The 25,731-nt window shown below is 45.1% G+C and overlaps 3 protein-coding genes across 3 annotated transcripts; 1 reads left to right on the plus strand and 2 right to left on the minus strand.

Moving 5' to 3' along the window:
- Positions 1-11,856: 11,856 nt before the first annotated feature.
- ColSpa_11543 (zinc-regulated transporter 3) lies at positions 11,857-13,800 on the minus strand (the record flags this gene model as incomplete). Its single annotated transcript, XM_049277755.1, has 4 exons — positions 11,857-12,567; positions 12,627-12,997; positions 13,118-13,316; positions 13,552-13,800. 4 exons carry the CDS (start codon positions 13,798-13,800, stop codon positions 11,857-11,859), a joined length of 1,530 nt encoding a protein of 509 aa, XP_049133712.1.
- Positions 13,801-20,683: 6,883 nt separating this feature from the next.
- Positions 20,684-21,112, plus strand: ColSpa_11544 (uncharacterized protein; the record flags this gene model as incomplete). Its single annotated transcript, XM_049277756.1, has 1 exon — positions 20,684-21,112. One exon carries the CDS (start codon positions 20,684-20,686, stop codon positions 21,110-21,112), a length of 429 nt encoding a protein of 142 aa, XP_049133713.1.
- An 849-nt stretch (positions 21,113-21,961) lies between these two features.
- ColSpa_11545 (uncharacterized protein) lies at positions 21,962-22,891 on the minus strand (the record flags this gene model as incomplete). Its single annotated transcript, XM_049277757.1, has 2 exons — positions 21,962-22,084; positions 22,157-22,891. The coding sequence occupies 2 exons, from the start codon at positions 22,889-22,891 to the stop codon at positions 21,962-21,964; spliced, it is 858 nt and encodes a 285-aa protein (XP_049133714.1).
- Between the last annotated feature and the right edge of the window lie 2,840 nt (positions 22,892-25,731).

Genomic DNA, 25,731 nt, shown 5'->3' on the forward strand with positions numbered 1-25,731 from the left:
CTTTGTCTAAAACGAATAAATATGTATCCTGCGTGGTAGATCTATACAAAGGGACCAGACTAATAGTTAATCTAGGCCTGGCGCAAATCTTATAAGGCTATGTAATGCGTATAAGGGCATTATGACACATTCCCCTAAGCGGATTAATAGATTTTAACTATTATATATTTAATAATAGTTATATATAAAAGAATTACCTTAAAAAAATAAATAAAAATATAAATACTTATTTTTAAAGTAATAAATATAAAAGAAATAGTTATATAATATTATATTTAATTATTAATAATAAAAAAACTACTTTTTTTTATTTTATTACTTTTAAATAATTTAATTAAATTAGTAGCCTTTAATTAGCTAATTAATTATTAAGTTAAGTATTTATTTTCTTTAATAATATTATTTTCTTTTAGTTTAATAAAAAAGCCTTTTTTTTTCTTTTTTTTATTTATAATAATAATAACTATATATTTAAAATATTATTATTTTTATTATATATATATATATTTATTTATATTATAAGCTTTTTATATAATATTAACGTTTAAAAATAAATACCTTTAAAATCTAATAAAAAGGCTATTATATATACTTATATTACTATAGTATATATAGCTTAACTTAAGAGGTATAATAAAGTATATAGGGGTAATAGAGAAAGTAGCGGCTTCTTTAATCCTTTTAGTAACTAGCCTATAGTTTCTTTTTCTCTTATATATCTATTCTTTATCTAGGTCCTTTATATCTTAAGTGGTATTAACGTGTAAAAGTAGACTCCTTTTACTAGAGGCTATAGTAGTAGGGAGGTTAATATTAAAGAGAACGGCTTATAGTCTCCTTTTTTAGCTAACCTCTTTATAGGTACTGTAGGTAAGGATAAGGATAATTCAGAGTTACCTTTTTCCTTTAGCGCTTAAGTCTACTTTAATATAGTTTTAAGGGCCTTTTATAATTAATAGTTAACTAGTATATTATATTTTTTTTATTTAATTTAAACTTTTTATTAATTTTATTAAATAGAGATAACTACTTTTAGGTTTATGCTAAAAGAGGAGATAAAAGAGAAGAAAAAGAATAAGGAGAAGAAGAAGAAGGTATATATTAGGACCTTAGAGCTTGTTTTTTAAAGAGACTTTAAGTGCTTATAGTATGTTTAGAGTATACTATATAGTAACTCTTTAGGTTAGTATATACTAGTAAATAATAGCTAGACCTTTAAGTATTAGTGTTATATACTTAATAAGACCTCTTATATTATAATTATTAAGGGTTCTAAGCTTTATTATTTAGCCTAAGAGTTTTTAGTTATAAAGTATAATAATATAGCTTTAAGTATATATTTTTATATATAATATTTATTTATTTAGTTTTAATTATTCTTATAGGTTTTTAGTTAAATAATTAGTATATTATAAAGTTATATTATATTTAAGTAAACTTTTCTTTAAAGGGATATTTAGTATAGTATATAAAAGTATAGTAAAATAGTACTAGTACTACCTAGTAGAAATACACTAATTAGTCTAGCTTTATCTAGTAGTCTTGCCTTTAGTATAGCTATTATTGTTATAAATAAGGGTTAAGTAGACGTTATTTAGGCTATAATTAATAGCCTTATTAGTTAGTTAATGCTTACATTAATTATGCCTGTGTATTAGCTCTTTATAGACTAATATATAGTACTTTTAAGGGGTTAGTAGTACTAAAAAAACTTTTTTCTTAGGCTTTTATTAGAAGTAAAGGCTTATAGGCTATAAATAGTAATTTTAAATAGCTTATAGGTATTCTTTTTCTACTAATACTTTTTTTTTAGTATATATAATTTTTATTTATATGTCTTATATGTTAAGGAGTACTTTAAAGTACTTAAATTTTATTCTAATAAGGTTCTTAGTAAGACTATCTATTAATATATTATCTATTAGTATATATATAACGTTAAATAAACGTTTATTATATTCTTATTAAAGCTATATATTCTGAATGTTAATGTGCTATAAGTAGATTAAAATTTAGTTATTTTTGCTTATAATAAAATAAATAGTTTAATTATTATTATAATTAATCTTTTATATATTATTAAGCTTAAGTTATATATTTTAAAAAAGACGCTTAAAAGTAATAGTTTTTTTTATAATATACTTAAGGCTAAGGAGCTTAGCTTTAGTTATTAATGTTATAATAATATTTTGCTAAGTAGCCTTTTACTAGATTAGACCTCTAAAAAGTAAAATAATATATTCTTAGGATAATCTTTGTGTCTTATTATTATCTATAAACAAAGTATTACTTGTAATTAGTAGTGTCTATGTATTCTTTAAGGTACTAAAGTATATTACTAGGTATTAAGTATAATATAGGTATTTAATGACTTAGTTTACTGCTTGTTAGTAGATATATAAGAGGTTTATTAGGAATTATAAAAGTAAGGCGTATATAAATGTAACGTTAGGTTAGATTATTATTATAGTATAGAGGATTAATCTAACCTTCTCTTAGAAACGCTTTATATTAGCTAAGGTTATTTAAAGGTTATTCTTTTTAGATGTAACTGTTAGTAATAGGGTAGTTAGTGCCTTTAAGTTAATAAGGTTAAATCTTTTAGTAATTTGCTTGATGTATTAGTTGTAGGCTAAATAGATCTTTTGCTTTAGCTGGTTATATAGGATCTATATACCTAGATACTATTTAGCTAAGCCCTAGTTTTTTACTTTATATATTATTTAGATTCCTTTTATAATCTTCTTTATGTCTTTTATATAAGACTTATAATAGAGTATAAGGATATTATTAATATAAAAAAGGAGAAGTATCTTCTTGTTTAGGGTCTAAAAAAGACATAGGTCTTTACTTATAGCCTTTATTTTAAGATAGTATAAGGTACTTAAGAGTTCTTTATACTAAAGGAAAGGTATATCTCTAAGACTATAAAGTATATACTATAATTTAATGATTTTATCTAGTATTTTAAAGTTATCTAGGAGGAAGCATATAATAAGTAGTTTATTTAGTCTTCTCTTAGCGTTTAGAAACGTATTAACTACGTTAAATTAGTGTATCTTAAGGTTAAATTTAACTATAATAGCTATTATAATATAAAAGGTCTATACTATAAGTATTATTATATATATTTATTTAAGAAAATACTTTTCTTATATATTACCTTTTATATAGATTTATGTTTTATAATAGTTAAAAAGATCATCTTAGTTTATCTTATATAAAAAGACCTACTTTAAGAAAATCAGTTTTTAAGTAACTTTACTTTAGTTTACTACTTTCTAGGTATTTATCTACTTAAGCTTCTAAATCTTAGTTATTACTATTTATAGAAAAAGGTCTTAATATAGCTAAAGAAGGTTTAGAAGCTTTTTTTAGTTTTTTAGTAAAAGTAGTAGCTCTTTTTTTTTTTTTTTATTATATAGTTTTAGTATTTTTTAGGTATACTTTACTTAAATAATTAATATATAGATATAACTATAGATTATTTAGTGTTTAGTAGTCTTCTTATTTAGTATTTTTTGCTTTTTTAGTAAAAAGGTGTTAAAGAATATGTCCTAGTTTTATTCTAAATATAGGAATATAGAGAGGTAGCTAGTGTTCTTTGTCTTATTAGATTAGTTTATTGTTACTAGTTTTGGTAATAGGCTCTATTAGCGTTAGTTTTACTAGGTTAAGGTATTATAGTTTAGGCTATTTTAATTACTAGTACTTAATTTTTGCTTTTAGTTAGTGTGGCTTATAGATGCTAATCCTAAACGTATTATTAGTTCTTCTTTTATCCTACCTTCTTTGTTTAGGGGCAAATTAGTATAAATAATAATCTTATCTTTAATTACCTTAGTTAAGTAATTAACTTCCTTAGATTCTAATATATCTTTATTTATTATAGCTTAGTCCTTGATGGTTATTGTTGTTCTAATCTCTTGATCTAGGATGTCTCTTAGTTTAAGTAAGGGTTTAGGGGTTAATAGCTATTCTTTTTATTAGATATAGTTTATTTTATAGTTACTTTATTTCTTTTTATTTAGAAATATTATTCTTAGTATAGAAGTAGGTAATAGGGGCTATTATAAAGGGTGTTCTTCTTATAGGATTAGAGTAATATTAGTTTTTGTTGAATGGATTCTCTCTTCCTGAGAGAACCCGTTTGTACGATCGTACTCGGGTTAAAGTTAGGGTGAACCAAAGATGTATTTTCCGTGATTATCTTCCTAACTACAAGACTTGGCTTTCGTACACAAGATATATGATCTCGTACGTCCCTGAGTCAGTTCGGCATGAATATACTTTTGATCCCCTCAATGGATAACCGAGAGCCGAATATCCAGTCTGTGCCCTCTGCCATGATGTGTGTCCCTGAGTCGTGCGTGTCGTACAACCAGCTGGTGCTGTTATTCCAACACTCACAACTTTTTCTTTTGTGACTGCACGACTCCCTGCGGTGTCCAATCAGGTTGCGCTGATTGTGACATCAATAACCTCATCGTACAACCCTGTGGGTTAGGCCACTTGCGTTGTACGATAAATCACCAATATCAAAACTCCAGGCAACTGTCCATTCCCTTCTTGCCTGGTTGAGCAGGCAAGCCACGTGTTGGTGAAGTTCCTTCCTTCCTCGTTGACTTCACTTCTGCTCCTGCTGTTAACGTACCTTCCTTCCTTCGTACGGCAACCTTAGGTATTTAAAACCCTTCTCACTTGTTTTTCTTTTCCTCTTTTCTTTTCTTCTTCACCCTTCGCACGCGTCGTTTTCCCATACAATCGATCAACAACGATCTTCCCCTTCTTCCTCAATCAACTCCAACAACAACTACTTGTACGTAGGATTTCCTCTCGTACGTTTCCTCTTACTGATTCATCAGTAGCACCTCGCACGATCAATCCATCATGTCTCTCGCTGCCACCGGTGGTTCGATCTTCGGCAACATCGGTATGCATACCGATGCGTCCGGTGGTCGTTGGCTTCGTCTTCCGACTGGCAACGCCAACAATCGCGCTCTTCTGTTGGCTCTGGCCATCAATGTACGTTACTTTTGTCCTTACCTTGTCTTCGTACGTTAACCTTGACTGCAGGATGAGGAGCGTCTCATCATCAACATGCCGTCGCGCGATATCGAGATCCGCGTCACTAGCAACACTTCTGTCCAGCAGTTTGTTGCCAGCATCATCCGCCGCCAGGGCTACTTCCTTGCGGTCTTGGTTCAGTCTCGTGGTCGTGCGGCCATTGCCTGTGGCAATAAATGCGCGACTACTGACTCCCCGCGCTTCCGCCAGTGCACCCGCATTCCCACCTTTCAGGGTGGCGCCTGCGCCGAGTGCGTCTAGCAGTCGCACGGCGCTCGCTGCACCCACCGCGGTCGAGATGTTGATTCGTCCGACAACCCGGGCGATGATGATGACGATGATGACAACGGCGGCCCCAGCAACTACAAGGCTCCCAACGTCACCAATGCTCGTGAGCCTCGTACGCCTGGCAGCAAGCTTGGCAAGAACGTCGGCAAGGGCGGTCGCTTCCTTGGCACTTCTGCCAGCCCCATGGTTATCGACAAGGAGTAATCGCACAACTTCTCTTCCCTGAAATCTCGTACGACAATCAGATGGATTGCACGATATGGTAATTCGGGAAGGTTGTGGATATGGTGGAGGTACGATCCGACATTGAGATCGGCATTGGTAGTGGTCAGGTATATCAGATACCTTCTTGAGGTTACACTTCGTTTTCAGATAGTTGGTTACGTACGGCGGTGAGGTCGTACGAATTAATTGTCAAGTGTTTTCTCCTAATCTTTCAACGTACGCCTCGATTCGAATCCTTAATGTGTTTGTTGTAATCAATTGTCTAAGTGCTGAGTTTGGCGATTTCTTGGTGAAGGCGTCGGCAGGGTTATCTTTCCCATCAATCCATCTCACTTCTGAGATCTCTTTCTTTTCGTACGACTCACGTAGACTCATAATATCAATCATAAGCCTCTTTTCATCTGTTGTGCCTAGTCGTACGAGGCACTCATATAGAGATCGTGAGTCTGAACAGATGATAACTGGAATCCTTGGGAGTTGTAATGTATGAAGGATCTTGGTGAGTGTCGTACTAAGGGATATCCCACTATCAAATCCTGTGGTCATCCCGTACAACTCGCTTGCAAGTACGCTTCGTGTGACTCTCTTGCACTTTGTTGAACTCCAGTGTATAATGTTTCCTTTGATCTGGAAGTCTGTTGTCGTGCGAGCTGTTTCCTCAGCTAGTATAATAACAAATCCAAGTTGTGACGATAGATCTGAGTTGTTTGCAAATGATCCATCTGTAAAGATATACATCTTCGCACGATGGAGATCAAGAGGGATATATGTAAGACCTCGTGTAGAGTTATCGATTTGCCACTGAAGTCGTACATTCAAAGCTTCAATATCCTTCTTACCAGGTTCCTTAGTTTGGGCTGCAGTTGACAGGTCGTATGATGCCTCTGGTTGACAGATAGATGCGAGGTATGCTCCTCTTGCCCTTTGGGAAACATACTGCTGATGTGCATCGTGCGCATCAGGATCAACGAGTTTCAGGTGCTTTGCCTGGCCTTTTTGAGTAAAGGTAATATGGTCATTGTGCGATTGAATCCTTCCCCCATTAAAGTCAATTTCACTGTTGGGCGATAAGGTGGTCTTTGGTTTCGCACGAAGTCCTTTCCTTCTCAGCTCTTCTTCTTCTCTCTGGGAGAAGGCAGGTGTAGCAAAGCTAAGTGTATCGTCTGTCTGCATAGCTGTAATCCCGAAGGTATCCGGTCCTTCTGTTGTATACAGCAAGCATGGATCGTACGTTGACTCTGTCATCTTCAGATCTTTCTTGTGATGCTCAGAATAGGTTTTGTACCAGTATAGGCCTGACTCTGCTAGGCCGTATAGTGGTTTCAAGATATGGAGAAGTGTGTTCTTAGGGTATTTGTCTTCTAACTCCTTGGGTAGTCGTGCAATAATCGTCCTGGTTAGACGATCGTCCGATTGTGTATATGCCTGGGTTATGTCTCTGAGTTCCCCTTTGCATTTGTAGTCTCGCACGAGGGTAGGTCCAATCGCAAGTATGAGCCTTTGGCTCATCCGTTGGATAGTAGGTGCCTGGGTTAAGAGTTCTTCTTTCTCCCAGTCCCCATACCCTTGTACGACAAGTCTTGACTTCTCGTACGGCTTAGATGACAAGTTCTTGATCTCTCGTACCATCCGTGTCTTGTAGATACGGAGGTGGTCATGCTCTTTTGGATTGTACGGTACAAAGGTGAAGACTCCCTGGTTAATAAGGTTGTCTATCTCTGTTTGGTCTGACTCTTCGTATGGAGCACCTGGTGTTGTAATCACATTGTCAAGCCGTAACTTTTCTGCTAACTCCTTGTGGTCTTTTTCTTTCTGAGATAGAAATGCTTGATTGGTACGTGGTGATTGTCGTACAGCCCTTCTCTGGCCTTTCTTTGGTCTTCCTCTCTTGTTTGGCTGTTTCTGAGGAATAGGTCGTGCGATATCTGAATCTGACTGTGCTGTGTCTTGATGGTATGGTTTGACATGTGTTGCACGAAACTGTGTAGGACCATTGACCATCTTGACTGTCACCGTATGGCCTTCTATAGCCTGGACTTCGTACGGTCCAGTCCATCCCTTGTTTTCTCTCCATACTAGAACCTCACTCTGGATTGGTAGTGATAGTATGCTCTGGAGGTTAGGGCCATTTCTGGTGTTGATCGCACGATTGATCTCTACTTCTGCACGAATGCTCTGAAGCATTTTCATTGCCTTCTGGATTGCTTCTGCCCTTTGGGTGATTTCGGGCGATGGAGGTGAGTCCTTGTTAATCCTTGGATATGTACCAAAGACAAGTAGTGTAGGTACGATGCCGTGCGGACCAGCTGTGTCGTTCAATGCCTTCACAGCCATCTGGAGGATGGTTTCCTCGTCCGTGTTGTGCCTAAGCTCAGCATACAAGATATCGTACGCACGCCTCAGAGGAGCGTGAGCTCTTTCTATCTTGCCTACTGCCCAGTGGGCTTCTACTGGCATTTCTTCGCACGATATGCCCATGATGTCGGCATAGTTCCTGAATTCTGATGATGCGAAGTTTGTACCTGGGTCATGTACGATATAGTCTGGTGGACCAACGTACGTGCTGATCCAGCACTTGCAAAGTGCATTCCACGTATCTCGTGCAGATAAGGACTTCAGGAAGGTGGCTCCTTGGAAGCTTGTCTCTGTGTCGATGACGTGTAAGGCGTTCTTGTCTCTTAGTCGTACGACATCCACAACTATCTCATAGTTGAAGTAGCTTTCGTCTTTAAGTGTGAACTTAAACCTCTTCGGTGCTGAGTCGTGCGATTGACAATGATGGCAAAACTTCTGGACCTTTTCTAGAATGTTGATGTCAATGTTGTGATGCCCAGCCTTCTTCAGGAGGTGGTAAAGACGGTCCGTACGAGGATGTCCAAATCGTCTGTGAAGCCTTCGGAGTTGTCCTTCTGTGAAGAACATGCTGGCCTCTGTGCGACTAAGGTTGAAGAATGGGTGACCCCATTTCCGTACGACTGGGATAGGTTTTCCATCCTGCCGTACAATCACGTTGTCGACGTTGTTGAAATATGCACCTAACCTGTCTGCATCGTACAATGAAAACAGGAACGGAGTAGGAGCATCAAGGATGTGATACGTAACCTTTCCAAGCTGATTCTCCATTTCCATAGTGCCAACCGATGTGATTGAGTCACTTGCCCCGAATCGTACGTTTGCTGATCCTGGTCCCCAGGATATTGCCGTACGAGGGTTCTCCCGTAGGTATGCAAGGACTTGAGGTTTCCCTACGGTAGAGAACTTCGCTGCTCCTGTATCCCATAGTTCCCCTTGGTACGATGAGATATAAGGATCGTGCAACAAGAATTGACAGGCCTCTGACGTCTTTGGTAATGAAAAGATATCCTCCCCTGTCGTGCGATGGAAGAATGAAGAAGACATTAGGAAAGCTGATGTCTCTTCATCTCCTGTAAATTCTCCCTCCTCATCGCACGATTCGTCCACTGGGTTTTCTCCTTCAAAGTCAAGAAGGTACGAGGCAAAATCTCTCTGTGGTTCTTGTTCAAGTATACCGCATGCCTGAAGGTATTGGTCTTTCGCACGATTACGTTCTTCGTCCGAATGATTCGTAGACCAACAACCCTCCTTCTTGCACACAAAACATCTTTTCTTAGATATTGCACGATTAAACCTAGGTCGTGATGAAGGTTGACCTTTCCAAGGTTGTCGAGAAGATCCTCTGTTGTCTGACGGTCTATTGTACGATGGTCGTGGGTAACTCTTGTTGTTAGAGTATCTTCTATCCACAAAGTTGATGTCGTGCGACATAGACTTCCTGTCTAAAGCGACCTGTAGTGATGCTCTTAGGCTAGAAAAGAATTGCTCGCATGTGTGATGTGCTTTAAGATTGCTTAGAGCAGTTTCTAGCTCTAGTACACCTCTGCACGCTTGGGTGACTTGCGTACGAAGCATAATCTCCCCCTGAAAACCTGGGCCAAGTGCCCGCTGTACGAGGGGTATCTTGTCTAAGAGTATCTCTAATACGTCCATCAGATTCTTGTCTGGATTGTCTTGTCTGACTCGTGCGAAGGATAGACTTGTCCAATCTGTCCAATAGAGAGTGTGGTTGATGTTAGTGTTAAAGTGCATTTCTAACATGTTGTACATCTCGTCCCATCTCCTTGTTGGTCCAATGTGATGGAGATAAAACTCTTCCGCACGATCAGCCAAGATATCAGGAAATACTGCATGGTATTGATCTTCAGTGATCCTGAGGCGTCGACAAAAACTGATAAAGACCTTTGCCTTGTCGTACAGGATATCGTACGGCTTGCCCGTATAATTCCTGTCCTTTCTCCATCCCTTCTGGAAGATTGAGATTGTAGTTGGCTCGCACAATCCATTCTGGACTATTCGTCTTGGTGGTAGGTCATAGATGCTGTCTCCTTGATGTAAAGGTGTTGTACGACCCTGGATTTGTGGAAAACTCTCAACCTCCTGTGTGAATCTTGTTCCAGGAGGCATGTTTCCTGAAGCTGATTGTGACTGCTCTCGTACGATTGATGTTTGAGTTGTCTGTGTATCGTACGGGGGTTCGATTGGCTCTGTTGTCGGTTCAGCTGTGTTTTGGGGTAAAGTTGATTCAGGGTTTCGAACAGGTGTTTGAGTTGTTGTAATCGTACGACTTGGTGTAAGTGCTGTACGAGTAGAAAGCTGTTCTTCTTGCTCATCAAACTTCCTCCCAATCTCCTTGATGAATTCAACTAGCTGTTGATTCACATTTCTTATTGGCGGTAATCGGAATCCCTTTAGCTCAATAAGTCGTATGAACTCTGCCCTGAACGCACGATAGACCTTTTCCCATTGGAAGGTAGACCATTCGTTAAAATCTTCGTACAGTGATATTGTCAGGTTTTCCTTTGATTGCCTAAGATGAAGCATTTCCATGTTGATGTACGCAATGTACGTAGTCATCTCTTCTTCGGACGGTGCCTGTGTAATATCGACTGGATTTCCCCAGCGTCTAGGATTCACAGTCTTCTTCCACGTGTGCAGTGGGACTTCGCTCCTTGCACTTATTTCTTCGTACGTTGGCAGGTATCCATCAATATTGTCATATTGGCTTTGACGATTGTCTTCTGGATCCTCTTGGGAAGCCATGTTGTGTTCGGTAGTCGTTTCGTATCGTACGACGTCAAAATTGGTTTGTTTGGTGCCGTGGCGCACACTTTGTACTCTACGTACAGTACAATAAAGATTCTCGTCCGGTTCAGCTTAGCAGGCGACAACGGGAATCTGTCTTGTACGATAGTAAAGCAAAAGTCGTCTTTATCCTATCTACCCGGTTCAGCTTAGCAGGCGACAATAGGTAGGATTAAGGCTTCTTAGCACAAGAGACTTTCTAGCGTGACCCCTTAGGTATCCCTGAGGATTTCTCGCCTCGCACGAAGTGCAAGACTACCCGGTAGCCCGGCCGTAAAGCCTAAGTCTTGTCTCTTCACTCTTGCTAATCTGTGATTGCACAAAGCAATCGCACGGATTGCCAAGCAACCACTGATCAGTGTTGAATGGATTCTCTCTTCCTGAGAGAACCCGTTTGTACGATCGTACTCGGGTTAAAGTTAGGGTGAACCAAAGATGTATTTTCCGTGATTATCTTCCTAACTACAAGACTTGGCTTTCGTACACAAGATATATGATCTCGTACGTCCCTGAGTCAGTTCGGCATGAATATACTTTTGATCCCCTCAATGGATAACCGAGAGCCGAATATCCAGTCTGTGCCCTCTGCCATGATGTGTGTCCCTGAGTCGTGCGTGTCGTACAACCAGCTGGTGCTGTTATTCCAACAGTATTCTTATTTAATGCCTTCCTCTAATCTTTTCTGCGAGATCTAATTGTGGCCTTTGGAACTTTAAACGAGCGGACACCATGGATGGGCGGAAACAAATATCAATCAAGGTACCTGGGCCATCGGCTTTTTCAAGCCGTGGCTCAATGAACATAAATCCATCAAACAGCCATCGGCAATCTCAACTTTAAATAGAAACCAAGGTCAGCAGCTGACTGCACACCTCTGTCAAAGAACGGCAATGTTGACGGGATCGTGAAGAGACAGCTCGCGCCATTCCCTCTTCATGATCTCGTCATGGTTTCCGAATGGACGCCTCACCGCGTCTTTTCAGGCGCAGTAAGACCGCAGGATGGCCGACAACATCCAATATACGGAACGAGGAACCACTAATAGTCTAGGTCTCCAGAGATCTCTCGACGCGATGGATCATTTACCCCGTCCCCGGTATAAGCTGGCATGCAGACTTAAGCCCATGCACCGACGAGACTCATGCGAACGCGCCAAAGAAGACGAGCAGGCAGCCCAGACGCGCTTGGAGCCCCGAAGGATGCGCCAGCTCTCGTCGGACAGGAGTCCTCGGCGAGCAGCTCAATCAGCGCGGCAAAGACAAGCAGGCCGGACGAAAGGGCGTTCATCGTGCCGACCAGGATCAGGCCGAACTCCGAGTTCGGGCTGTACAGCCTATGGGTCGCGAGCCCGATGGCCTGGCCGATGGGCGTGGTGCACCCGTACGCGAGGGCCATCATCCACGGCTGCAGGCTACCCTTGGGCCAGTCGATGGAGGCGATGCGGGAGCCGAGGGCGAGCCCCTCAAAGGTCTGGTGGAAGGCGATGGCGATGAGGAGGATGACGAACTCGTGGCCGACGGAGACGCTGAGCGTCATGCCGATGAAGACGGAGTGGAACAGGATTCCGACCTCGAGCATCATGCACTGCAGAATGTCCTTTTGGTGTTGCTGCGCGGGGGAGAGGGTCACGACGCCGTTGGCGTGGAGCTGCACGGCGCGGCTCTCCTCGTCAACGCGCTTGGCAAGCCTGTCACCGGCCTGCTGCTCGTCCCGTCCGATGCGGGAGAGGGTGCGGCCCATGCTGCCGGCGGCGCCGCGGCTCGGGGCCATCTCGAGAGGGTAGGGCCCGGGATCACGGTTGTCGTCGTTGTCGACGGATCCCGAACGCTGCGGCGAGAGGACGGAGTCGTCGGGGGCGTGGGACATGTGGCGGCGGGTTGGAAGACCATTTCGATGATGGTGACCAGGAAGATTCCGGCCAGGGCGATGGCGCCCGGCATGGCGGGGTAGTCCTCGACCAGAAGGAGCTGAGGCACGGGTTGCCGAGGAGGGTGAAGGCCGTGGGAGGAGGTGGACAAAGGCCGTAGCGAGAAGGACGCCGGTGCCGAAGTGGCGTACGGCGAAGAAAAAGGGGCGAGGGATGCGGACGCCTGGGGTGACGGAGGCGATGAGGGGAAGGCGCAGGCGAGGAAGGAGACGCCGAGGATGATGAAGAGGGCGCCGACGTGGAAGGGCGTGTTGTAGGCGTCCTCGTTGCCGAGGCCGCCAGTCGGGCAGGTCGAGCGGCGGACGGAGCGGGCGGAGTGTTTGGCGATGGCTGTGCCGTCAGCTTATGTTCATGTGAGAGTTTTGTGGGACGAAGGGTGAAATTAGTTTTGTGCGTTTGCGTGCGATATCATGACTGAAGGCTAAGCAAGGATTCAGAGAGTAAACTCACATTGGGCGGTTTGCTTGGATGCAACGAGGAACGAAGCAACAGCCTCGGGGCTCTTGAGAGCAGAGATGATGGCCGAACAGCCAAGGACGGACATGATCCAACTCACCCAGCCCCAGAGGCGGAGCGGGTGGCGCGGAGGCCCAGAGGGGAGGTGTATGGTCGTCACCACCATGCACCTTTTTGTTTCGGGGGTGGAAACCTAAGATGATGTTGGTCAGCGTCCCATGTGCATTTCGTGTTTGTGAGGTGGTGTTTAGACGTCGTCGGTGTTGGCGCTTGCACATGAATACCGAGGGCGGTGAGGTGCTCAACAGCAGCTGGCCACCTGTTTTCCCATTCCGTTGGTGCAGCCATTGAGCGGTGACGAACACATATTGTGGCATCGTAGCTTAGTAGCATTTTGGAATCATTCTCGGAAAACAAAAGGGACTTACCATAGTTCCACCCTCCCGAAACGGGGCGCCTCGATCGGGTTGTAAACGCGGTAACGTCTGGTAATTCATCTCGTCACCCCGGCCGTCGGACCCATCCCCGGCACCGCTCCGGGCGCGGCGTTGCTCGCGGGCGTTGGCGATGCCGTTCAGGTCCTCGCAGGTGGTGAGGTCGGCGGCGAGAAAGGGCGGTTTCTGGTTCCAGTCGGGATGCTCCAGCGTGATGTCGTCGTTGCGCGAGGGACAGTTCATCGTGGCGGCGGTAAGGTGGTTGACGTCTCTTTTTTCCTTTTCAATGATGGCCTCGTTTCCGTCCAAGTCCCACTCAATTCAGGGCCTCAAGTACAATGGCTCTTCGTGGTGGAACGCTGTAAACTGTGATTTTGAACGTGTTGTTTGATTGGTATCGTAAGAGGATGCTATGAAAACGGAGATGGATCACACGAGCTGAGTCAAGAGTCGTTGAAAGGGGGCGTGGAAAAAATCACAAGCGATGATGATGTCAAGGTACTCTTGTACCTAAATAGATACGGGCAGTGACAATCGAGCGCGCAGCAGCAGCGGCAGGGAGACACACACCACTATCGATCTCGGGCCCAGCAGGGCGTGGCCGTCTTCGGGATCTAGAATTTTTAGGGGCGGGGGCGGGAACGATGCTTCGGCCAAATGCGGAACACAGCCTTCCAAGTCCTCCAGGGGGACAATCAGTCTGAAGCAAGCGTCAGCAGATTCTGGCCACTAACGGGCTATTGGCCAGTGTTATCCCAGCCGTGAGAGCCCCCTTGGGAGCCCGATGGATCTTGAGCCTTGGAACTGGCTTGGGACGGGCCATGGGGGGGGCTCGGCTTGCACTTGGCGCGCCTGGGGAGTCATCCGGCTTGGGATCACTTGTGTCTGCCAGGGCCGGTAGGAGACTCCTGGTGTTTGACGATTGGGGATGCTACCCGGTCGACGAGACTTTGGCCCTATCCTTTGTTGCACTTGTCGATGTTGATGGTATCACTCCGGAAAATGCAGTACGCTTTTGCACCCTAGGAGTGATATCAGCATACCTCGAGGTACAGTACCCAGCGTCGCTGTCAGCTCATCACCACTCGGTCACTACTTGCTTGGCTGACGCCCAGTGCAGTATCACTGGCAACCACCAGGACCATGATGAGCACCCGAGGATAAAACTGCTTCGCTGTATCGCCGGCAATGCATATATCCCCCCCGCGCCAACCCGCATTCTCGTCCACGCGTAAACGTCACGGCTTCCTCCAATACCCGGTTCCTCCCATGGTCGCATCGCACGAGGGGGCACCAGTGATAGGCCCTCCCACTTACCCCATGGGGCTCAGCGCTCCCGCTCTATTCCGAGGGGGATGCACCACGATAGCCGACAAACCCAGCGCCGATAAGCCAGTTTTGACTCCCTCCCTCTGGCATGGTCCTCGATTCCTCCGTGATGGACTCTCTCGGGTGACCGCGCGCCGAGTCGTGGTTATGAGCTGTGGTCCGTGGCTTGTATGCAAAAATCTCTGCATTTCAGCTGTGACAAAGACAGCGTCATGCCCTGGGCCACGCCCAGGCCCTAGGCCGACTGGTGCAGATTGTTAGTGACGCGTCGGTGGGGAGCGCGGCCCACGCCTGTGAGGCTCCTTGGCTGCGTCTGATGAATTGGCCCTTGATGTTTGTTCGGCGCTTGGTTGGGTTTGTTGATGCCGGAAGAGACGGCAAACCTTGTACCTTGCCCACGTCACCGGAAATAGGTACGGGAGACGGCAGATACGAAGGTTCAATCGAACCTTATGTTGCGCGTTGTGGTGCAATGAGCCTTTTCAGATGCGAGTATCGTTTCGTCGTAGGGCTTGTTGTTTGCCGGGAACCGAATGCGCTCGGAGACTATTTTGCCGACGCATGCATGACAGTTCCTCTTGTCCTTGTGTTGGATTCAAGTGGAAGGTTGCAAGAACTGAGCAACGGCGGCGCGAACGCGTGAGAAACGTGCTTCTCTGAAAAGAGCCTTTACCGTCGCGCTCACTTGAACCCGGCTTCCCCCTCAAATCCAGAAAGATCTGGAAAACGAGATGGCTTTCTGTCAAAGCCTGTAAAAGCAGATCTGCCCTCTGGCGGATCTTGGAGCTAGATGCACTAGTCCAGAAACGGTTAGCGGCGACACTGCGATATCTTTTACGTAAGCATTCCCGAGTCCACCCGGACTGGGCCAATCATGGCCCCTCTGTTGGTCATTTGTCCCGAAGCAATGTGTAGCAGCGTGTTCGTAACGTGAAGCTCGATCGAGGCTCATGAGATGAGTTATTGTAAAGAAAAGCCAGTAATTCAGTGTTCAGCATAGCAACAGCCTCTTGGCAATGTCATGAGCCGAAGGTTTGACAGATGTGTAGAAGAGGGGCATTCATTCGGTCTAACTGACTAGCTTGTGGCACCGGTGCGACTTGCAAACAAATGGGACGCGTCCAAGAAAGATCTACAATGATAACCAAAAAGGGTACGGTGTCAAGGATTAGATTCTCGAGCAAGAGTGCTAAGGTTCTCAATCCGCGCTCCTTTGTTAACACCAGACCTCTCACAAGAGAATCCAATAACCTCGTCCCTGACGGTGATTGATGTTTTAGTAGAAAACAGTCCAAGGCTACTGCATACCGATCTGATGGGTTCATGGCCCAGTAGTTCCATCAGATCACGGAAGCAGCGAAGAGGGCGGAAGCAAGTAGCCAAGACTCTAGGCACAACTCGCATGTCCAACTGCCATCGTGATTACCAACCATCCCAAGGAAAAGCCGTAAGAATGCAAAATTTGCGATAACTCGACTGCTTTTCTATAGCCCAAACACCATCTCTTTTTGCGTCAGTTAGTATCAGTAGAGAAAGAACGCGAATGGCATGGTTGTTAAGCTATTTTGTCCATCAAGACAAGCTTTAGTCCCATGAACTTAAACTAAATCGTCAAGTGGACTTACCATTCAGTTTTATGATCTTTTCCGATTTTATTTAGCGTTGCTATCAGCCACCTCGATGTGGTGTGATGCGATCTACTCTGAAGAAATGGTTTAATCTATCATTAAAACAACGATTTGATAGATGTGCTGGATTGGGATCGCTTCCATTTCCCTGCGAAAAGCTTTCAGCACAGCGCCTTGTGGCTAGAATCTGAGCCTAGATGTCAGATGCGATGATAGGGGACTTCCTAGGCTATTGTTTTCGTGATTATTGGCTGGTTTTGGTGACATATAATACACGTCATTTTTCTTATTCATTCTGACCCTTAGACGACAATGGCATTGGGACCCGTACAGTTTCGTGGTGAGGTTGGAATTGCTGTGGGTTTCAACGGCAAACTTGGAGAGCTCCTCCATTGGGTCAATATGTACCTCAAAGCGTCCGACGGGTCTGTCTGTTACCGAGTAGATATTGGTGGTTGCCTGTTTCCGATCGGAAACGGTCAGGTTCTGCTTCCATTCGTTACCTGTTACCAACAGTTCTCGTTGGGCCGTTGGGTTGGGGACAGAGAGAATGGTAAGTCAAGTCACCCACTTCTGGGCACCCCACCCATGTGGGCACCCCAAAAATCCCTCAACACCATGACCAGCCTCCCACTTCAAACTATCACAACATTTTCATCCCTTATCCAAATCACTTCATCTTTTGCAGATACCTTCTTCTATACCCTATGGGTCAATATACCGAGTATGAGGTTAGCAAGGCTCTTGGGGATATCGCCAACGGCGTCCCTGTCCAGGCAGCATCTAGGAAATAGGGCGTCCCTCGGTCAACACTTCAGAATCGCCTCAAGGTATCCAACCTAGAGATATCGCATTTTACTGCCTCCAGCGGCTCTCTGTTAGTCAGGAGGCTAAGCTGGCTAATTGGGTACAGATACAGGCTGACCTTGGGCTTGCGCCAACGCATCAACAAGTCAAGGTTTTTTGCCCAGCGTATCTCCATGCCATAGGCAATACCCAGCCTCTAGGGAAGAGATAGATAGACGCCTTTGTACAAAGAAACCTATCTATCAAGGTCCAGAGAAGTCGATCTATTGATTCTAGACGTGTTAATAAGGCATCTACTAAGATTATCAGGGACTAGTTTAAATATCTTACGATCCTATCAATATCAGCCATCTAGCTAACCAACAGATATAACATAAATAAGACTAGTATCCTTAAGGCCAAGGCATAAATAGGCTAGTACTAAGTAAAACAAAAACTAAGTCTATACAGAAAAAGCAGCCTGGATCATAAGCCTAGGTATCTATTATTAAGTGTATCTCAGCTAAAGGCCTAACACTATATCCTCTTGTAATATATAAGGGCAAAATAGTCTAGTAGTAATAGTTTCTTCTAGATCTTAGCCTATATAATAATAAGAGTTTATAATAACAGAGAATAAATAAATAACTAATAAGACTATTATTAAGTAACTATTAAAGGTCTTCTTGCTACAAACTGCCTTTCCTAGCCTAATCAAACTAGACTACTAGTCCTAGATAAGTATAAAAGCTATATAACAACAAAATTCATATAGTTAATACTATATTAATAACGTCTATCTATTATTCTTTGCTGCTATATACCTCCTATATCCTTTAACCACTAATTAGTTAATCTTTAGCCTAATTAAAACAACTTATCACAAAAGGCTCTAGCTTAACCTTAGCTAATAAAATAATTTAACTATAAATAAATAAGAAGATACTTTTTTATTTTATTATTAGCTAACACACTTAACTAAACTAATAAAAAAGAATATTCTAAATAACTAGAAATATACTAGACTATAGCCTATTACTATAAATAAACCTCTTATAAGCTCTTTATTACTGCCTAAGCACAATAACACTAATAACACTACTTAATAAGGCTACCCAAAGGTACCCAAAGTATCTAAGATGCCCAGGATATAGAGGGATAAGCATCTGCTTCATCTGCTATTACATAGTCTACGCTAGGAAAATAAAGGACCTTAATAGTCAACTAGACTTATTCAGGCAAGCTAAAATCAAAAGTATTACCACACAACGCCAGCTCTTCAGAAAGGTCAAAAAAAGGCTTCCAAAAGCAATCCTTCTAGCTAGCTACTACCTACCACTAAATACAACTTCTCCAGGCCTAAATCAAACAACACTACAATAAAAAAAAGAAGACTATCAAAATCAACCTTAACACTAAGTTCACTAACATCAGCAATATACAGCAAGCCCAGATCAAGGCTAGCAATGCTGAAATTGATATAGATGAATCTAGCGCATCTGATTGCCCTAGTGAGGCAGAAAGCTGTATCATAGTTGCATCTGGGCTCGGCGATAGTCAATTGAAAAGGGTGGTGTTGTTGCGATAGCTTCGTTTTGTGGGTGCCCACATGGGTGGTGGGTGCCCAGAAGTGGGTGACTTGACTTATACAAAGTAAAGACGATAGCGTCTACTGACTATTACTTCCTTCTCTCGGTCAGCGGCCACACAATCGCACCAGAAACCACCTCCATTTCGCTCGGCACCATGATACTAACACCCTACAGGATCTTACACGGGAGCAACCCCCGTGACGCACCTTTAATCGCGGTACTGCATGCTTATGCTCGGGGTTCACCCGCATTTCCTGCCCCGCCTAGTGTTCGATCCGAGCCCCGACCATGTCTTCAAAAGGCCATGTAACCGCGGGATTCATCTTTTGTCTCCCCCGCATATCCCAAAAATCTCGAGAAAGCATCGCACTGTTGTCTGCCTACCTCGGTACTCGGGGTTGAATACCCACTAACCGGCCATTCACACTCGAGTTGATTAATCCGAAGTGAATTTGGCATTTTAATCGAGTCTAATTCAACAGAACGGGGATTCGGATGACACCGAACGGCGAGACGGATCTGGGTTTGGGAGCGAGGGTCTGGCCGGACCTACATGAAGCCCCGGCGCTGCTGTGACGCCTGCCGGCGGCGTCACCGTAAATGCGTCGTGCAACCCGGTGCGACGGGCTGCGGCGCGTGTGTCGAAGCTGATCTTGAATGTCACTTTGACACGACGCTACGGTTCAAGCACGCGCCCGGTAGCGCGAGGAAGGCTGCTGGTGATAAAGCCCGCAAGGCGGACCAGAGAGGTTTGTCTAGACTTCCTTTGTTGGATGACTCGATGTGCCCCTACCGTCTTCACATCCACACCCAGCTCCCCTGTCTCAGTCTCGCTGGCGATCATCTCACCGCCCCTTGCACGCCATACATAAGCTCACACTCTCTTCAGTCAGCGCAAGAGCAAAGTAAGCCGCGGAGATGAAGCTGCTACCGAAGCGTCATCATCGCCAGCCGTCCAGTCGGTCCAGACTACCGGTGACAGGAGCAACAGCTTTACCTCTCACACATCTCTGCATGGTTCTGCCTCATACGAGACTCAATTCGCATTCGAGTTCACTCCGCCGGCCACGCACAGCTTTCGAGCCGAAGCACCCGCGTCAGCGATTCTCAGGCCACGGTTCACACGGAGATGGGAGTGCACCGATTGGGTTCGTGCTGAATGGAGGACCGCCGCCGGAAATCCGCCATCGTGCTAGCTTTACGTCGAGCCTAAGGTTCCTAGAATCCGACTGCGATGGTCTCACAGCCGACAGCAGTCAGTGGAACGCTGGGGAAGTACAGCCCCAGCTTCAAATATCCTATCTTCTAGGAGATTCTCCTTTAACGCAAGCTGGCTCTTTACATCAGCTAGAACGGGCTGATGGTCTTATCTCGGATGCAAATCTCCGGGGCCAGCCCGGGGACCCTGGATGTTACGGGTTCACTGGGCGGCAGGCGTTCTTATTCCGGACTTATATCTTGAGGATAGCGCCATCTGTGAGGCTTCTTTCAAGTGCGATGCTACTGTGAAAACAACATTGCTGATGTCTGTTACCGTTCCAGATCGATGCCTGTCACGACGCCCGACCTTTCACTCTAGATGTTCCTCGCCTAGCCCTTCGCAAACCCATCTTGCTCAACGGTATCTTTGCTCTTGCGAGTCGTTTCGACACCCAATGTAATGACGACTCCAATGAAGAGTCCGATCTAGAAAGCACCTACTATCATAACCGCTGCATCGAGCTGCTCATCGAAGCATTTTCGCAACCGCCCGAGACATGGGACTCCATCCTTCTGACGGCTGTCGTCATCATGCGCCTGTACGAGGAATACGACAACGAAACGGATTCACACTACCACCACCTCAGAGGTACCAGAAACCTATTGAATCACGACGCCATCGCCCGTTTTGTCACACAGGGCGGGCTAGCCGAGGCCGCGAGTTGGGTCCACCTCCGCCAGGCCCTTTACGTATACCTGGTTCGTCGAACACCCATAGAAATATGCTTGGAGAACTTTGAGAGATCGTCCACATTCAAAAGCAACGATGACACGGCGCACGCAAATCGCATCGTGTACCTATTCGCAAAGGTGCTGAAGCTTTTCTTTCCCGAGGATGGGATAGAATCCCCTACAGATAGCGCGACGGCGTGGGAGAAACTGCAAGCCGACGTGGAGGTTTGGTATCGAGAGAAACCATCTCGTTCCGACCGCTCTTTTACGAAAAGGCAGATGTGGTGAGGGAGAGGCCTTTCCCAACCCTCTGGATGGCTGCTGATCCAGGTAAGAAGAGCGCTCATTCCTGTGCCAAGTCAAAAACGGAGACTAGAGGCAGATCCCTTAGCATGGAAGGGTTTGCGCACCGGTGCTGATTTATCCAGCCACCGTCGGTCTCGGCTACTATTACGCTTCGAAAGCCATATTTTGCTTCCATGACTACAATAGCTCAAACCCGACGGCGGGATTTGAGGGGACGAAAAAGAGGATGGATAGTGAGGTAGGTAAAGTATGAGGCATCACTTCCTGCACACTATTAACAACTCTATCAGCGCGAGATCACGTTCTATCTCTGTATTCTGATGGGATTGGCTCTATCGAACGAAGCAGTTAACGCCTATTATTTACCGGCGCATATGCTGTCTCTATGTGAGTTCACCTAGGCCTGTGTCCACTTCCAGAGGGTATCTGACATCAACATCACAGGCGGGCATCTCATAAGACACCCACTCGAGCGAGAACATACCATCAAATATTTGGCACAGGTGAGGACCATCGTGCAGTGGAAAACAGGAGCACTGGTCAAGACTCTAAAGGAGCAATGGACAGAGCTTGATAGTTTCCAGTCTAGGTGAACGGGGATGATCATCGTGGTTGAAAATAACGACTTGCTATTGCTAGGAGTCGGAAATACCCAAAACGTGTTTTTTAATCTCCATTGACCTCCTACTTTCTCTGTACGTGTGAAAAAGTAACATGGCCAGAAAATACCATCAAGTATCTATTCTGTAGTTAGTACGTGGTTGAAGATGTTAAACGCCATCGCCGAAGCTGTAGTGCTTATCCCATCGCTATTTGTCATCAGTCGCTATGTCAGATCATAGTGGTGTGAATGTGCCTCACAGTATCCCATGGTCGGCTCTTGTCGACGAAGCGCAAGTCGGTCCCGAGTCTGATACGGCCCTCAGGGTCATGGTTCTTAGTCGAGGCATGAATCTGACACCCATGTTAGAGACCGATGCACCAAGGGCAGATCACGACCAGCTAGGGATCATTGAATAGACTTACCATATGTGCCGAGTGAAACACAACATCGCCGGCCTCATATGCACTCACCAACCACTTCTTACCATACCTCCTTCCGAAGTCCGCTGGCCCCTCGGATAGAAATCCTGTTGTCATCATGTTTGCATTAAACGCGTTCTTCGTCTCATCTTCACTCATACCCGCTGCCTTGGCCTTGGCTGTGAACTCGTTCTCAATCTCCTCGCCTAGCTTCTCGCCGTCTTGCATATAGATCAGCCCGCCGCCCTCGAGCCGCACGTCGCCGATGGGCACCCAGGCCGTCACGGAAGTTGGCTCTCCGTACCGCATAAAGGACTGATCATAGTGCACGCCAATGGCCTTGTTGCCCGGCGTGTTGTTGCGAAGCAGTGTGCGCTTGACGGTGAGCGTGTTGTCGCCCCACAACGTGAAGCGTGAGATGAAGTCGTGGAGGATCGGGTGGTTGCAGAAGCCTTGGACTGTGCCATCCTCAGAGCCGGCGTACCAGTCTTCCGTGTGCGCTTTCAAAGCTGCTGAGGTGAAGATTGCGGACTTGTCGGTCTCGCCTGGGGCGGCATTCTTGACGCTGCCGGCACCGATACCCGGGTAGTCTTCGGGCGATTTTGCATCATCAAATATTCCGTCTCTGAGAGATGTTCCTGGCTTGGTCACGCCGCTGGGGGCAAGTGACTTGAAGTAGGATTCACGGGCTGAGAGAACATCTTCGCGGGATAAGCCCCTTGACGAGAAGGTAGCCATTCCGGCGGAACCTTTCGCGGAGGATGTTGAGGTCTTCTGCTGGATAGGACTGGATTAGAGCCTCGACCTCGTTGGGGAGAGTAGGCCATCATTGACGTGGAGGTGAACGCCATTGATGGTGGGAGGCGTTGTTATGGTTGAGGACTCTGCGTGAGGCATAGTAGTATCTTTAGTCAGGAAGCCGTCAGAAATAAGCCGGCTATCAGCGTTGGGTGGTTGCTTTTCGCGCGAACTGTTCAGTCGGTAGCTCCGTTGTCAGATATACAGATGTCCAAACCGAGTTGGAAAATGTTGGAGTCGAAGATATGATCCGGTAAAAAGAAACTTTGCTATTTTGACTTGATTTCTACTTATAAGCCGATTGACAAACACCCACCATTCGCATATCCATCATCATCTATTGGTCCAAACATCATGTGGGTGACGTGGCGTGGCATCCCCGAACCTCCGTGAAAGGGAATGAAATAACCCGCGGGTTAACTACAAGGTAAACATCTGGGGAAACAATGCCTAATCAGGCTTGTAGCGGTAGCTGATTTTCCTCATCGCCCATATTTTCCCCGCATTTTGCGCATTTTCGAAGCAAGTCCTGCCCCACGCTTGACGTTACGCATCTTCACCTCGCCTAAGCAGGCCGCAAGATAAGATGACTCTATCGGATTGGCGAGTCGATAACCGTGCTTCCAAGAAGGATTTGACAGGTTTGGGACAGGTGGGTGGGTCGTTGACTCCGACAGCTCGAATTGGGATCGAACAAGAAGGACGTCAAGAATGTGAGGGTTGGAGGGATGCTTTCGGTGACTAGATTGCCACAGTGTGGGACGTTGAAGACCAGCTTCTTGCAGCCGTTCTCCATTTTTTCAAGACATACTCAAATTAGAATCGGAGTCATCACTCGGATGACAAAAACCAGCGCCGCTTTCCTATGCCTTTACCTTACAAATCCTGGCGCTAATTTTTGTCACCCGAGTGGTCATATAGTCTTATGGGCATCAACAGTCCAAGTCATGTATCTCACTTCTGCCAGTATGAGCTCTCGCTTCTTGTACTTAAGAGTAATCAAGCCAGTGGCATCCATGCAAGCCGCCACTTCATGCAGGTAACAGTTCAATTGTCGGAGCAGAGTCTAGTTGTTGCTAACCAAAAAAATTTGAAGACACTCTGAATCAAGCTCTTCAGCCAGAAAATCTTCCAAATCACCCTGTTACGCCTTTTGGTATTTGATATCTATACATAACCCACGTCCCTTTTGAAATTGAAGGCAGGTGGTTGGCCATCTAATGCTTTCGATAAACAAGACGCAAGATGATCGAGCAGCCATGATTCCAAGTAATATTCGCAATCGATATCCATACGTTGAGAAGATCTCAGTCTTCCAAAAGTCAGAAGTGGTTATAGTAATGGGCGTGCATGCCGGGAGATCCGATGTCTACGTCAATCCTTATCCCAGTAACACCTTACAGCCTAGATCCGGATATCGAAACTACTGGCACTCTCAGGATGCTACATCGGTGATAGTGAAGCATTTTAATAGAACCATAGCTTTCGTAAGCAATGACTGCCGGGATATAACGTACAGGTTTACATTTTCAGAGACGTTCCCTATTTTGACATCTAGTCTTCCAACATGATCTTCCGGCTTTGAAGAGATGATGTCTATGTGAATTGCTTAGCTTCATGACGGCTCAACCTTGCTGCTGATTAGACGTCTCGGGAACGTTCATCATGCTTTGTACAAGGTTGAACTCCTTGTTCACCTGTTATTCGACCCGCGCAGGCGACCTTCATGGCTCGAAAAGCACTGCTCTGTTCAGCAGCGCATTTTTCAATAGTGTCAAGAGAGCCTGATGAAAGACGCACTGGTGTTAAAGTTATGCTATCATGAACCTGATTCTCGCTTTTTCTGTGTTGCACAACTACAGAGGTCCTCATTTGCGACCTGTTGAACACGATGAGCCCTGGCATGTATTATCCAAACACCTCAAAATCGCTGACAGCTGCTAGCGACTTTGAGACTTTTGCTATCGACAACTGATTACTGAAAACACTTGGATTCATAACTTGACAATGTGCAAGTCTTATCAGCGACTCACGGCAGCTGCTTCAGTATGGTTGGTCCAGTCATGCCGTCACATTCTGCATGCAAGCTTATCGCATAAGGCTGATAGAGGATGTCAAGTCCCCGGCCCTAGTTGCACTACCACATGCGCACCCGGCTACTCGGCATGCACAGCTGCGTACGTCGCTATCGCAGTACACAACAAATTGGCCCGTACCGTACAATACGCTAGTTGTGTTATGCTTGGCATTGGGTTGACACCCACCCTCACGATCGAATGTCGCACTGCAGCACTTCAAGGTGAGTAGGCTACTCCGAGAGCAGTCGAAGCGTCATCACCCCTATTTGAACAAAGGGAGTCATTCAAATTGTCTGACGGAGAGTACAGATACAACGTCGGAACATAACCCGCCTCTCTGTGTCGCGTAGCAAGAGAAGAGTCGATTTTGCGTCGTCGACTGACGGGATCAAGCCCCCAAAGCACAAAAGTTTTGCTGGGTCTTCCAGGGACGAAACAACATCTATGATCGAATAACAACCGTCCATTTTATGCATGCAGGGCATGTGACGCCAGCCTGTGCCGTGGGACTGGTATCTCGGAGGATTTTTTGGGTGTTGGATGCGATTGACAGTGAACTCCCTGTCTGATAAGGTAGTGCAACCCACCATGATTCCGAGACTGGGTTACTAGACCGAAGTGCTGGCTCTCATCAAGAGCTTGTAGAGCCTCATGAACGGCATGTCAAGAGTCCCACTATCAGAAGGCATAGTGGTGGATAAA

Source organism: Colletotrichum spaethianum, assembly GCF_022836535.1.
Source record: "Colletotrichum spaethianum MAFF 239500 DNA, contig47, whole genome shotgun sequence".
In the NCBI taxonomy this organism is placed as follows: domain Eukaryota; kingdom Fungi; phylum Ascomycota; class Sordariomycetes; order Glomerellales; family Glomerellaceae; genus Colletotrichum; species Colletotrichum spaethianum.